Source organism: Drosophila ananassae, chromosome 3L (genome assembly GCF_017639315.1).
Source record: "Drosophila ananassae strain 14024-0371.13 chromosome 3L, ASM1763931v2, whole genome shotgun sequence".
NCBI lineage: Eukaryota > Metazoa > Arthropoda > Insecta > Diptera > Drosophilidae > Drosophila > Drosophila ananassae.
In genome coordinates, this window is record NC_057929.1 from 11158618 (window position 1) to 11173047 (window position 14430).

Consider the following 14430-nt stretch of genomic DNA (forward strand, 5'->3'; position numbering starts at 1 on the left):
CGATAGTTCTAGCTATTTTAGCTAGAATTAGTAGACTATCGATAGTTGACAGCCCTGCCAAACCTCGATTACTGGTGTTACCGATGTTTTGAAAACACCTCTAGCCGACAGCAGACGCGCGTCTTTTTTTTGTTAGAGTGATTTCGCAGATTATACGGTGTTTTATTGAAAGAAAAGACTAAAGATTAATCCCCAGCTTTAATAAGCAGTAAGTTAAATCAAATGGAGCTTTGAATAAGCCCCAAATCACGACTAGAAACTCCTTTGAAGCTGAGTGCTAGAAAGAGAAAGAGTGCCGCCGCATTGTGGCTCTGCCAGCGTCGCTGCCTGGGTACAGTTGAGCAGCGACGTCGCTTTTGCTTTCAGCGCGCGAACCGCAACACAAGTAAATAAAAGTAGCGTATTTGCTCTGGCCGCGTGCGTTCGTGGTGGTGTTTACGACTATAAATAAAATATAGCACTTGCCCGAGCAGCAAGCATAATTTTAACACTTTCCGCTCTGGTTACAGCACGTTTTTGGACAAGCAGTTCGCACACACACATTGCACAAAAATGGAGCGACGCCTGAGACGCCCGCGTCGCACCGACGAACTGGCTCCCGCAGCCTCAGCCTCGGCCTCGGCAGCACCCCTCTCCACACAGCCCAGCCTGCTGCCAGTAACCCGGCGAGCGGGCTCCCTAACAGCGGCAGTTGCCTCCGCCCCTTCGGGCATCTCCACCCGCACACGTACCTCGCCGTCGCGCAACAAAGGGCCAGCAGCTGCTCCCCCATCTCCGGAACTAGGACCGCGCACTCGCCGCTCCAGCCGCCCCCGATCCTCTGTGGGCCCAATAACCGGATCCTCGCTGCCCGTCAAGGCCCCGGCGAAGGTCCCCACACCCATACGCGAGGTGCCCGAGGTAAGTGGCGACGGCCCCCCGAAACCGGTTTCCCAGGAGGCCCTTATCAGGGCTCAGGCCTTTACAAGTGAACTGTACCAACAGGGACTAATCTCTCCCCCCTCTCACAGATTTCATCGCCCGGTCGTCTGTCTGCGAGCAGTCTGCCCCTCGCCCTGACCACCAACACCAGCAGCCGGGCCCCGAACAAGTCCCTCAACACCAGCTCGGTGAACAGTAACAACTTCAGCAGCACCACCACAACCACCAGCACCACTACCACCGAGCGCATCGAAATCCGCGCCGAGGGTGACAGCGAGGTGGACACGGACTCCATTCGCAAGCGCATCACCGAGCGCCTGAGGCGTTCTGTCTCCAAAACCATTTCCAACTTGGCGGGAACCCCAGTCACCAACACAGAAGAGGGCAGTCGCTACAGTCGGAGTGTGTCCCGCTCTGTGTACGACGACGAGAAGTCCTCGAAGCGCAGCTACTCCACCGGCGAGGAGGAGGAGGACGAGGATCTGGAAGAGGAGCAGTTCCGTAGCTTCAATGCCACTAGGCAGTCGGCCACGCCGGCGGAGATTTCGTGCCGCCAGGTGAAGGCGCCCCAGGAGTTCGGGGGCTGGTTGGGGGCCTTCCTGCTGCTGCTCCTGGTGCCCACCGCTGTGTACTATCTCAGCTGGAGCTGCACGGCCAGAAACTCCTGTCAGTTCAAGTCGCTGAATCCGGCCATCTTGCTGGATTGGAACTATCTGTCGCGCCAAGTGTTCCAGACGCGCGTGGTTGGCGCCTTTGCTGCCTATCAGGTTGTGGTCTTCCTGCTGGTGGCCCTGCTGCCCGGCCGAAGGGTCCACCTCACTCGCGAGACCTACAAGTTCAACTCGCTGGGAGTGGCCGTCACTTTGCTGATTGCCGGCGGCATAGCCGAGTATCTGAAGTATCCGGTGGTCACCTTCATCCTGCGCCACTATCTTCGTTTCTGCATTTACGGACTGGTGGGGGCCTTCGTGGCTGCCGCCTGGAGCTACTGGCGCGTGGACACCGCCAAGTACAATGTGCTGCGCCAGACCCTGACGAATGACTACGGGAGATCCGGTAGCTTTGTGGTCGACTTCGCCCTCGGCAGGCAGCTGAATCCCAAGTGGCTGGGACGTGTCGATTGGAAGCAGTTCTACTACCGTCTATCCCTGGTGAGCACTCTGCTGTACGCCGCCTGCTACATCTACCAGACGCTCGTCTGGCCGCAGAAGCCCCAGCTGACGGAGGAGGGCTACCTGCACGTGGCTCGCTACTACTGGAACAACGTGAACTACGACCCGGGCACCCTGCTCTCGGCCAGCTGCCTGGTGATCTACGTCCTCGACGCCATTATTTTCGAGCACCACCTGAGCTCCTCCTTTGAACTGCAACACGAGGGCTACGGCTGCCTGCTGCTCCTCCGCTACGCAGCCACTCCCTATCTGCTGACCGCGGTGACCAAGTACTTCTACGAGCAGCGGGTGCCCATCTCCTGCTGGTACGCCCCCCTGGGAGTGGTTGCTCTGCTGGCCCTGGGTCTCCTGCTGAAGCGCTTCAGCTGCGCCTACAAGTACAAGTACCGCTTGAACTCGCAGAGCCCGATCTTCGCCAACATCGAGACGATTCACACATACCAGGGCAGCCGTCTGCTGTTGGCCGGCACGTGGGGATGGGTGAGACAGCCCAACTACCTGGGCGACATCCTGGCTCTCCTGGCCCTCGCCGCCCCCCTGGCCCTGCGTCCTGCCTGGCCGCCATTGCTGGGCCTAAGTCTGATCGTTATCCTGCTGCTGCACCGCGCCACTCGAGCGAACGCCCGGAACCAGGCGCGCTACCACTCGTCGTGGCATCGTTACAGCTCCCAGGTGCGCCACTACATCCTGCCCCGGATCTACTAAGGAGATATACCTCTTTTTTAATCTTTTTTATTATTTTTGTGGCCATTTTATTATTTGAATTTGTTTATATCTTCTGTTCCGAATTTTTGTATATATCTATACGTATTCGTGCTCCCGCAGACCATTGATTACCATCCCCACTCCACCCCAACCCAACCCAACCCATTGATTTAGTACAAAATTTGATTTAGCCATCATCTCCGAACATTGAAGCATCAATTTCTCATGCACTAGATAAGATTAAAGACGCCCCAGAACTACAGAGAACCAGAAACACTTAGCTGTACGGCATTACGCGCTTAAGATCATAGACTCCTTAAATATTCTATATGGAAGTTGTAACGCATATAGGAATTACTTTGTACTTTACTTTTAAATATTAAATGAATAAAATTTAGTTTCTATGCTAAAAAGAAACGCAACTAGATGGGTGTTTTAATGCTATTTTTGCCATACTTGGTGGGTCTTTAAGGTCATTCCCAGACTTGATTTCGGGTGGAAAGTATGATGGCGCATGTTTCATGGCTAGGAGCTAGCTTGGTGCTGGAGCTGGTGCTGGGTGATGATGATGAATGTCAGCCCCCGAATAAAAGAAGTAATTTTGTGTAAAAATGCTAACCACCACCCCGGAGTTGCACCCTCCCGGACGCACCGCATAAAGTTTGGTGGCAAGAGGCGTGGCCCGAAGCCGTTACAACTGTTAATGACATTTACGAATGTTTGTGAGCCACCAAGTTTGGGGGAACCCCCATCACCTTGCCTCCTGGCTCCTGGCTTCCCTCGCATAATGCCAAAATAATGACAAAGTCTGGGCCTGCACCGTCGTAGAAAAATGACGCGGAAACTGTCAAAAAAGAAAGCAAATGGGGCGGTAAAAAAAGAAAGCATGGAAAGCGGCTAGGAAAACCTCAGTGCCTCAGTGCCGACATTTGCGGTTTGCTATACAAATGACCGACCAGCGGACCACCGGATCGACCGGCCCCGCCCACTTCACGAAAATTATACAATAATGGCGTCAACATTAGCAAATTGTGCGCTTGTGGCAGTTCCCGTTCTGGGGGCTTCCATTTTTTGCCTTGGTGCTCCTTTAATGAGCGTTTAAATTGGCGGATCCTGATTATTTTCCTTTTTTGATTGATTGTCCTGTGCGGTTTTCGAAAAGCAAGCAAATTTGAATGATTGCCTGGGAAACTATTTATGGAAAGCTTTAGTGTATTTATTCAATTGAATATGGTAACACTAACATTCTACCGGAAGTGAGTAGGCTTTGACATTTTTAAACTGTCAAAAGTCTGTCGAAAAGACCTTGAATTTTTGTATAAATAGAGCTGTTCCGGGACAGCACAATCAGTTGTACTCGGTCCTCGGACCGGAGAAGCTCCAAGAAAATAATATTTAATTTTCTTGATTTTTATTTTTATTTGGGTTCTTATTTCTTTTTTATTATTATTTTCGTTTAAGAGAAGACAAGGACCTTGAGTAGCAGCATGGCAATTTGTTTCTGCCGGTTCTTATTCTGTCTTATGTAATTATTTTGTTTTTAAAGAACGGTGGGTTCTCCATTTTAGATTCAGATCCATCTTGGTGTACTGATATATATTATTTGATTCTTTTGAATAATATTTTTTTTGAGGAGCAGTGGCTTCGTATTTTGGATTCGGATCCACCTTGAGTACGTCAGTTTGAAGTTCTCCTATTTTTTTTTTTTTATTTACTTTGGAGAACTTGAATTTTTAACCAGCATATCAGATTCTCATGTCAGATTTTTCTTTGGTTCTTAGGGTTATCCTCGGTTGGGTTTTGGATTCCTCTTTCCTCTGCTGATTTTTATTTAATTCTTTTGAATAATATTTTTTTTGATGGGTAGTGGGTGCTCATTTTGGACTCAGATCCGCCTTGGAGCAATCTGTATGAAGTTCTCCTATTTATTTTTATTTAATTCGTTCAAGTATTTTTATTTTTAAAGAACGGTGGGTTCGTATTTTGGATTCAGATCCCCCTTGGAGCCTCTGCTTTGTTTGAAGTTCTCCTATATATTTCCTCCTCTTTTTATTTTTATTTACAAATATTTAATTTTCAAAAACAGTGGGTTCTCCATTTTGGACTCGGATCCGTCTAACTTTTTTTTTTTATATTTTTTTGTATTTATATTTATTTAATATCATTTACCTGCCGAGTAATATCTCTAGTGAGCATCAGCTTGGCAGTTTCTGCCCTGCAATTTTTATTAATTTACTCATATTATTTTAATTTTTCTTCTTGCATGGGTTCTGGTTACAAAATGGACACTTTAATTTAATGTTATTTTATTTTCTTGCAAATTCTAAGATGCACAGCTGGCACTGTTCTTCTTCTGGGTTCTGATCACCTTCTTCTTTCATTTAAATCAAAGTTATGATATGGTATTAATCAGATTCCGAGGATTTCCGGCTCGGTATTAACTCTATTAATTTCTTGCTGTGGCACAACGGGCCCTTCTTTTTTTTTTGTGGAGAGCGGAGAAGTTTTTACATTATTTTGATTTTATTTGATTATTTTGTATTTTTTTGCAAAGGCTGTGGATACACAGCAGACACTTTTTGTTTTTGTGCGCTTCTAATTTTTAATTTAATATTGCAAATTTTATTATGCAAAGAATTCGGGCTCTGATAACTTTTGAATTGAATTAAATTGAGAAATAAAATTGATTTCTTGTCCTATTTGGTGAGCTTGATTTCGGGATTTTTTTGATTCTAGTAGAATATATTATTTAAAAAAACTGGCAACCAACTAACAACTAATTATAAATTGTTTAATTTTCATATTAAATGCAAGTTTCGATTTAATTTTATTTGTTTAAACTGTATTTTTCTTTCAAACTATAACTTATTTTCCGTGCCCACCCATCTGTGGGCGACTTACAGTCTCCGCAGTTAGTCTACGAACCAGTTCCTAGCCTGTTACCCGCCTGGCGTGGGTGTTCCTCCTTATTTTGTCCCCCCTCTTTTTTTCTTATTTCTTTTCAATTATCGAAGTTTTTTAAAAAAAATCAGGCTGCAGCCTGCAGTTCAGTGCATTTTGTTGACTTGTAATTGCCGCATGTCAACAAGTAAGATCGATATCTCTTTGCCACAATTTCCCTTCTGTCACATAGCCCCATGATATTGTCGTTGTTGTTATTGTTATTGTTGTTGTCGAGGCAATAAAATTGTTATTGGGTGTAATTAGGTTTGTAATGGGGTTATTTATGTGTGCCACTCGCTGTTTATGTAGTGCAGTGTAGTAGTAGGACCATGTCCCGGACTTTGGATAAAAGTTGTGATTGATTGATGGGACGGACGGACGGACGGCGGTTGGAAATTGCTTGAAAATTGAAAACAACTTTGACCGGCAATTTAAATCAATTTTCGCCAAGTTTGTGAGCACAGCAGAATAATTGGAGCTAGAGAAACTAGTGCGGGAATTTGAAATTTCTTAAAAGGCCCTGAAAGCTGACCCTTCTCTCTGATTTGTCGCATTTCCAGGAAGGTCCGTAGAAAAGCGTATCACTGACCGAGCCTTTCAAAGGCAACTTGGGCCAGGGACCTTGATGAGTTGTTTTGCTTTCTTTTCGGGAAACAATGGGACAATGGTGGACAATAAGACAGGACACGTCGCCTGCGGATCCCTTTGTGCGCCAGTGTCGCATCCATCTTCATCAGCCCAAAAAGTTTGCATTTAAATTGGTAATTAACACAAACTGAAAGTGAAAGCCGGAAGCCGAGGGCGAGAAGAAAAATACAAGATGACATTAAGTGGGAAAATATAATAGATAAATAAAAGAAAGGACGAAACAATCAACTGCCAAGGCAGTGCGGAATTGATTGTCAAAGTCAAAGAGATTTTTGTACTTGGAGAAAGTGTGATTTATAAGATTTTAATATAAATAAATTGTAAAAAAATAAAAAGAAATATTCAGGCCTACTGGGAATTTAATTGTGATTTTCGATAACAACGGTAATTTATCCGGGTTTCACACCCATTCATGTTATCGAAACTACTTTCTCCGCTTTTCAGTGCATCTATCCGATTTTTCCTTAGCTATGTATTTAATGTTTATTTTATTCAGTTTATCATTTCATTAAATCGAAAAAGCCAAACTGAAAAGGCGAAACAATAAAATAGATGAGGCGAATCGAGGGAGATAGTGGCAGGATGCCTGCCGGGCGCACGTCCTTCCATTGCTGCCAGCGCTGCCAGCGGAATGTAAATAGGAGATTGACAGGACCAGAGCGGACAGGACTTCGACAGGGAGTTCGACAAGGAGTAATGCGAATCGTGTTGAGCAGGTCATCAAGGACAATTGCCGTCCTGACGACTCGGTTGACAAAAATGCGATGAAGTCATCGACAGGTGACGAGCGAGCAGTCTATTATCCTTGAGTCCTGCCGGGGGCAGCAATTGATTCAAATAGATGGGGACACACTCCATCCTGGGCATAATCAGAGGCCCAGATCTGTTTCGAAGTATTAGTCAAGTGAACTAATGACCTTTTCGTCTAAATTGAGTTCCAACCCGAATTTTAATCAACTGACTTGACCAGAAATCGAATTCGACTTCCAAATTAAGTTGGGCCTCCATCTCCATCTCGTCTCCATAAAAAGCCAATTCCTTGCATCTCTGGCAACAACAATTAGTGCAATTCCTTGGCCAGGACCAGAACGGAAAGCCAAGGACCAAGAGGAGCCATTACCTGCTCGACTTGGCCATAAACGTGCAATTCGGAGACCGGTCCGGGGAAAAAGAATATGCCCAGGCAAAACAAACTTAATTGTCTGCACAGTTTTATTTACTTCACCGACGGACAGGACTAACCATGTCCTTGCCACAGACAGATCCTGCCGGGGGTCTGCGTCTGCCTGTAATTACTGTGCTACGAGTCCTGCGAGCCCTCCTCTGCCTCCTCTACCTCCTCTACCCTGCTGCACCCACTTAACGAACATGGCCAAGACTGACCAAACAATAGGCCTCCTTTGCAGTCTCTGAACTCTCAGATACAGACAAAAAAAAGGTGGGGATGATTTTAAAGGATATTCAGGTTCTTGGGGCAACAACCAATGGAACTCGTCTCTCAGTGCATGGCTCGTTGCCCGGATAAGTGAGCCAAAGTCCGCCTCCCTGCGTCCGTCCTTCTTAGCCGAGCTTTCCTTGGTCCTTGTTTAATGCTAACACAATAAACTTGGCCGAAAGGAGGCCCGCTCTATGGTTGGCCGGTCACTGCGAACAAGGATGTGGCCATGTAGTAGGTGTTGCTATCGCATTTGCATCCGACCTCTCTCCTTCGTCCTGCCAATAACTCAATCAGTGGCGCAATGCAGTCGCCGGCAACCATTCATCATCGCCAGACAAAATATTAATCGCTTCTGCCCTTGCACTTGCCCGGGCACCGGCCAAATTGGATTCGAACGCGATTATGTCACACGGAGCACAACGCAAGGTTACAATTTATAATTGTCAAACGGATGCAGCGATGCAAGGATACATAGCTGGACAAATGGTACATAGCTTCTCCCTGCTCCGACCCTCGCCGCAAATTTGCACTATCCCCCTTGATTTATGGCCACCGGAAATTGACTTGTGATATATGGGATGGTTCGAGGTCCTCCAGAGACAGGAGTCAGGATACAGAAGACAGGAGAGACCTTGAAAACCTGATCTATTTAAATTATTCCACAAAAGGATGAAACAGAAATTTAAATAGAAACTAAAGACCATTGACTGCCTTTACAAAATCAATACACAATGCTCTGGCACTGGCCGGGGATTAGGTTCAAACATAATCGGATAACTTTGGAAAGGCTCAAGTGGACTGACCGAGAGCCAGTACTCGAGTCAAGGTCCTGCGGCTGCAAAAGGTGCAAGGCCGAGAGGCATGGAGGCAGAAACAGAAACAGAAATTAAAGCAAAGGCTAAATGACAAAAGGTCAGAGGCAGTTTCCATTTCAATTACGGCATTTTCATTCCTAAGCCCGGCTTTAATCCGAAGCGTTAGCAGGCCTTTAAGCCACACCGCCACACCTTCTTAATGAGGCACAAAGTTGCTTGCCACATAACGATGTCATAATGGCCGAGGAGGGGGAGGGCTGCTGGACGCGGCAACAGTAGACAATGGATGTTGGCCAAGAAGGCGGGCTTTATTGTGATTTTAATTAGAAAAACTTTTGCCTCCCCCTCTGGGGGAGCGAGCTCTGGCTCTGGGCCACAATTAGTGGGATAGAATCCGAGGGGGTCTGCCTACTTGCCGCATAAGCCACAACCCGAAAACCCCAAAAACCGACAACATGCAACAATTTTTGGGGGAGGCGGGAGATCCTGAAAACAGATTCCGAACTATGCCTTGGCTTAGCATAATATTTGCCAGAAGCCCGAAAGTGTCGGGTATCGGACAGAGTTAAAAAATGCGAGAAAATATTGGAAGAAAAACAAGACGATCCAGGAGCCACAACAATTCCGGCTGCCGAAGGACTCGCAGGGCAGCAAAAAGTATGCAACACTCCAGCCAACGGAGTGGAGCCAACGGAGCACAACAAAAGGCGCTTACCAGGTGTTGGTGCATGGCAGGATCAGGGCAGAGGAGGAGCGGACATGGCAACCACTGGTCCTGGCTCTGGCCAAACAGTAAGACTGTACACTGCAAGAAAAATTTTACACAGCAGGGACTGAGGGATGTGTTTATGTTAGAAACCGAGAAAAAGGATTAAAAGACATATGTTTAATATCTCTAATATTTTTTACATGGTAATTTCTCTCAGTGGAGTGGCTGAAAGTGGAGAAAAAAGAAAAGGCGCTGGGCTGGGGGAGCCATATGCGAAATTGTTTTATAGCCGGCCAGTGCCAGGAACGGTCAGTGCGGAGCGTTGAGTTTGTTTATGGCCACAACCAGCTCGGCCCAGAACGGATGTTGCCCTTAACTTGTATATCCTTTACCCAGGCTATCTGGACCAGGACTATCTCTGTATGTGTATGGGTGTGTGGAGGCAAGTTTCTGAGCATTCGGTTTCATGTTGAAGCGTTTAACAAAGCGCCGTAAATTGCATCAGGCGTGCAACCACAAGCTCCTGCCTCGCATCCTCCTCCTCTGGTATTTTATTCAGCTCTTGGTTGAGTTTCTTATTCCCAGTCCTGGTCCCATCCCAGCACCCCTCTGCGGTTCAGGTAAACTTTTATTGCCAGAGCAATTCATGAAAAAAAAATAACAATTTAGGCTTTAAGGGAGAAGGGTCTAGCTAAGAAGGGCTCTCGGCCCGGTCGGAAATTAGATTATTGGCTTGTGGTACGTATTCCTCGTGTCCAAGTCGATCACACAGACTCCAAATGCATACAAAATTGAAATAGGACCTGGCCAGGTTATAATTAAAACATTTCGGTTTGCAGTTTTCGCTTTAATTGGCCCAAAGGCTCGGGAATTGCTCGAATTATGAGAGTCCATAATCGAGGGCTCCAGCTGCGCATACAATTGCCGTATTGCCAATGTTTATTAGAGCTCTGTGGGCCCGGGGCAGGACCGCGAATTGCCAAACACATGCCAAACGGGAGGTGCCTCCCAGCCACGCCCCCTTCGGACCAGAACTTGCGCGACGGTGGCAAGTGCAGCAAGGCGTTGCTTTTTTAATAGAGTCATAACTTGCTGCCAACTAATGGGCTTGCAACCAAAACAGGCGGCACTCAAAAAAAAGGTGGAGTTTAGAGAACTCTTAGCCCTAACATGTCTCTATTGTATTGTAGACCCCCTTCTAAGTTTTTCTCTCTGTGTATTTGTTATAGCCCCTCTAGTTTTTGTCGTGTTTTCCTGGCGACTCGACTTTGGTTACAATTCAATTTGCTGCGGTGGTCGCTTCTCCTTGGCCACATATATTCCTCTGGACTGTACCTGGACTGTGTCGTAAATGTGTGGAAATTGTTGGGTGTTATGCCTCCTAGGTATGACTGCCAGTTAGGCGGCGGGCGGTCCTCTGCCGGCATCCTTCAGTGTGTGGCATTTGGCCAACAAATCTCTCGCTCTCGCTCCTCCTGGCGCTGGCGGTTCTCGCTGTCGTTTTATTGTCTTCCCATAATGTTGACGTTGTCGGATGGATACTCGCTTTCTGGGGTGGCCTCTTCATAATTGTCTTGCGCAAATGGTCGTGTAAAATTTTAATTGCTTTTTAGTGCAAACTCTTGGAAAATTTGTAGTTCCCAAAGAGGCCAGGCCAGGCCAGGACCCCGGCTTAAGCACGAGTATCCCCTCACCAGGAAGGGTCAACTTTTGTGGGCTGATTAGGAAATGTTTATGGCATAGGTGTTTTGCTGTTCTGGGGGATAATGGTTCCTGGATAGTAGTTGGGCCTAAACTAGGATTTAGTTGGGGGTTAAATTTGTTAATTTCCGAAAAGGGGGCAGACCATTTGCTTATCCTATAAAGCTCAAAAAAGAATTAAAGTCTAAAAAGTCGGAGACCTTAAAGCGTTCTAGAAGCCTCAACAAAAAGTGGCTAAGAAGCAACAGCCGCATCTTAACCAAAAATCAGCAGACAACTCATTAAAATCCAAAGTAATTTTCCACACCATATCACCATGCCTGACACATATATCAAAAATTTATGTGCGAAACGTCAGAAAGTTTAAACACGGCCACCATAAAAACAATTTGAATACATTTTTGATTACATTCTTGGGAGTGGGAGTGGCAGTGGAAGTGGGAGTGGCAGTGGGCGGAGGACCAAGTCAAGCTGAAAACAACTTTCGAACAACACTTGACATGGATTCTGTGGGTGTGTGTGTGTGTGGTTCCCGTTCGCAGGATATTCAAAAAAAGGACTTGAAAGTGGGATGCGATATGGGTTGTGTAAGGGAGTCCAAATATTTGTACTTTTACTTGTCTATTCCGGGAAACTAAAACCGAAACCAAACGGCAGCATTTCATAACTTTAAGTGTCCCTCATCATTTTCATATTTTTTTTCCGGTTTCTTGGTTTTCTGATAGTGGGCTGGATTCTGTGGGCTGATGGGTCTGGGTCTGGTGGCCAGGACATTCGGCTCGTTAGCATTTTTCCGGTTATCTCTGGGCCAGATTTGTAGTGCTCATTGCCCCAGTGGCTGCGACCCGTCATTTACGGTCACAATTTTTGACATTCATTGGCCTTTTTCCTCCGCTCCTTCGAAGGTTTTTTTTGGGGCGACTCCTTCCGATAGGACACGACACTTCAACTTAAATAGAAATGGGCGCACGAAGCGTGAAATTAAATTTGATAAATTCTATTTACGCAAAAGGAGATGGAAGATTTGTGGGGCGACTGGGCGCTTTTGGGGGATGGAAAGGGATGTGGATGTGGTGGCTGGTCCAGGTCATAATTTAAGTGTATCGAATGAGTTTTTTAACGCTCGGTTGTGCAGTGTAAGCATGGCCCAGGATTTCGGGATAGCAGGTAATAAAAAATGGCCATTAAGTGTGGGCTAGTTAACCTTTGTTTCCTTCGAAGGAGTCCTAGTTTCTTGGGCCCACTTCATTAGACATGCACCACCCACCACCATATTAAAAAATATAAAGAATAATAATGTAATCATAATCATCTGAAGAGCGGCCAAAGGAACCGCCCACACAAACGAAACCCCAGCACCTGAAGAGACGACAGAACTGAAGAGACCGCAGCAAAAGGTGCATGCAGACGGGGCGCATTGAAAACTTTTAATATTCACTCTTGTTGGCTGCATAAATTAAGGTCCTCCACCCGGGAAGGGGCAGCCTTCCAATGGAAGACCTCCTGAATAGGCCAGTTGGTAGAGCGAAACAACAAAACAGCGAGGTAACAAGAGTTGCTAAAATAAATGACTAAAAAAATAGTTAAATTAAAATATATTACTTTTAATAAATAAATATTATTTTAAAAATAAACTATTTTCAGATCAGGAGTAATTAATATTTTTAAAATAATATTAAACCATCTGGAAAAGTCCCGCTAGCTGGGCAACTCTCCCCTGGAGAGATGTTGTCGATGGAGCAGATAACATACAAACCAATGGAAGGGCACTCAACTGGAGAGTGAGAGGCCAACTGGAGAGCGCGGCAAAAAAACCAACAACAACAACTCACTGACAAGGTTGGAGCCAAACGACCAGAAGAAGAAGAATCAGCGAGGAGGACTCTGGGGGGCTGGGGGGCAAGGGGCAAGGGGAAATGGGCAGAAGAATATGCACAAAGCGAATGAAGTATGAAAATTGTAGAGCCGAAAGGGCTGCCAACTTGTGGCGCCTTTTGTTGTAGTTGTTGTTCCTGTTTGTTATTGCACTTTTGCGTGCCGAAACAGAGGGGGGAGGCTGGGGAGAGACAACCAAAAACTGGGGGCCCAGTTGGGCCACTCAAACTCACTTCAATGAATACTTTATGGGTTAATAATCGTAAAACCATTCAGCGCAAGAGCCTGGCAGTCCTTTGGGCCTTTTGGCCTGCCAGACCAACGGCACTGAGAAAAATTAGGCATTAAAAGAATATAAAAAAAATAATATAAGACAAGTAGAATAGATAGAATTTCTTGTCTTTAGATAATTTTAAAAATTATATATAAAAATATTTTTGGAATAAAATTTCTCCCAGTGCACTCTCCTCGCTACCTTTCCTTTTCTTCCCATGGGCAAAGTTTTTGTGCGCGAGAATTCATAAACAATGTGCATAAAGCGGGGGCAAGTGGGGCAGGTGGCACAGTGGGAGGATGTCCCTCTGCAGTGGCAAATTGTTTGGGCCCTGCTGATTCTGCTATTGTTATTGTTGCTGCCGCTGCTGCTGCTGCTATTATTATTGTTGCAAGCGGCAGCTGCCTTTTTGAGTTTGTCAGGTGAGTTGAAACATCGCTTATACAAGTTTTCGTGTTTCCCGGTGATTTCCAACATTCCTCCGTCGTGTGGGTGTAAGCCAGTATTGTTGTTATTGTTGCTGCTGCTGCTTCTGCTGCAGTTGTTGCATTTGTTTTCGTTGTCATTGTTGATGTTATTGTTGTGTAGGTCCTTAGTGGTGCTGACAAACGATGTAAAGAGGATTTTCAGCCTGAAAGACGGTGAAGTGATTCAAGATGATTGCTTCAAGGCAGTCTTGCGAAAGGGGCAAGAAGAAATCCTTTAAGTATCCCTTTACAACTCAATCACAAATGAAGCCCAAGAACCCTTTCATAATCTGCTTGCCAAGTTTTAAATACTCACAAATGCGAAATCATTTATCACCCCCCCCATCCCCCACACTTCATAATCGAATTCAGATAACAAATCCCCAAAGCACGTTCATCCCCACCACCTCACGAAAGTTTCAAATGCCAATAATTCAAAAATAAATAACTCATACGCAGCGTGGGCCCCCGTCCGATTTCCAGCCTCCAGCAACGAGTCGAAGAGAAACAATGAAAATACAAAAAAAAAAAAATAAGAAACAAAGCGAAAACAGAGGCAAAGTCACGCCTGCAAAATGGCAAAAATGTTTCAGAGTCAATTGTAAATATTTCTCCCATTGAGTTTTATTTGAAAAGTTACCCGGGGGCTGTAAAAATGCCACCACCTAATGAAAAGCCACCCCAAAACGCCCGAAACCCGAGGGGGCATTGCCGTATACCTGGCCACCTCGGCCACCGTCAGGTTTTACACACTCGTTACGT

The 14430-nt window shown here is 45.9% G+C and overlaps 1 protein-coding gene across 2 annotated transcripts; it reads left to right on the forward strand.

Moving 5' to 3' along the window:
• The first annotated feature begins 40 nt into the window (after positions 1 to 40).
• Positions 41 to 3220, forward strand: LOC6496109 (lamin-B receptor). 2 transcript variants are annotated; one of them, XM_014908146.3, is made up of 3 exons: positions 41 to 208; positions 510 to 900; positions 1011 to 3220. In XM_014908146.3, the coding sequence occupies exons 2-3, from the start codon at positions 553 to 555 to the stop codon at positions 2796 to 2798; spliced, it is 2136 nt and encodes a 711-aa protein (XP_014763632.1). In that variant the 5' UTR covers positions 41 to 208; positions 510 to 552; the 3' UTR covers positions 2799 to 3220. The 2 variants fall into 2 exon arrangements, with proteins under 2 accessions (XP_014763632.1, XP_001960244.1); XM_001960208.4 differs by lacking the exon at positions 41 to 208 and adding an exon at positions 243 to 385.
• Positions 3221 to 14430: the final 11210 nt, after the last annotated feature.

Coding starts and splice junctions, on each gene's coding strand:
- LOC6496109 (XM_014908146.3), top strand. CDS start 553: ATGGAGCGACGCCTGAGACGCCCGCGTCGCACCGACGAACTGGCTCCC. Junction 901..1,010: donor CCATACGCGAGGTGCCCGAG/GTAAGTGGCGAC, acceptor CCCCTCTCACAG/ATTTCATCGCCCGGTCGTCT.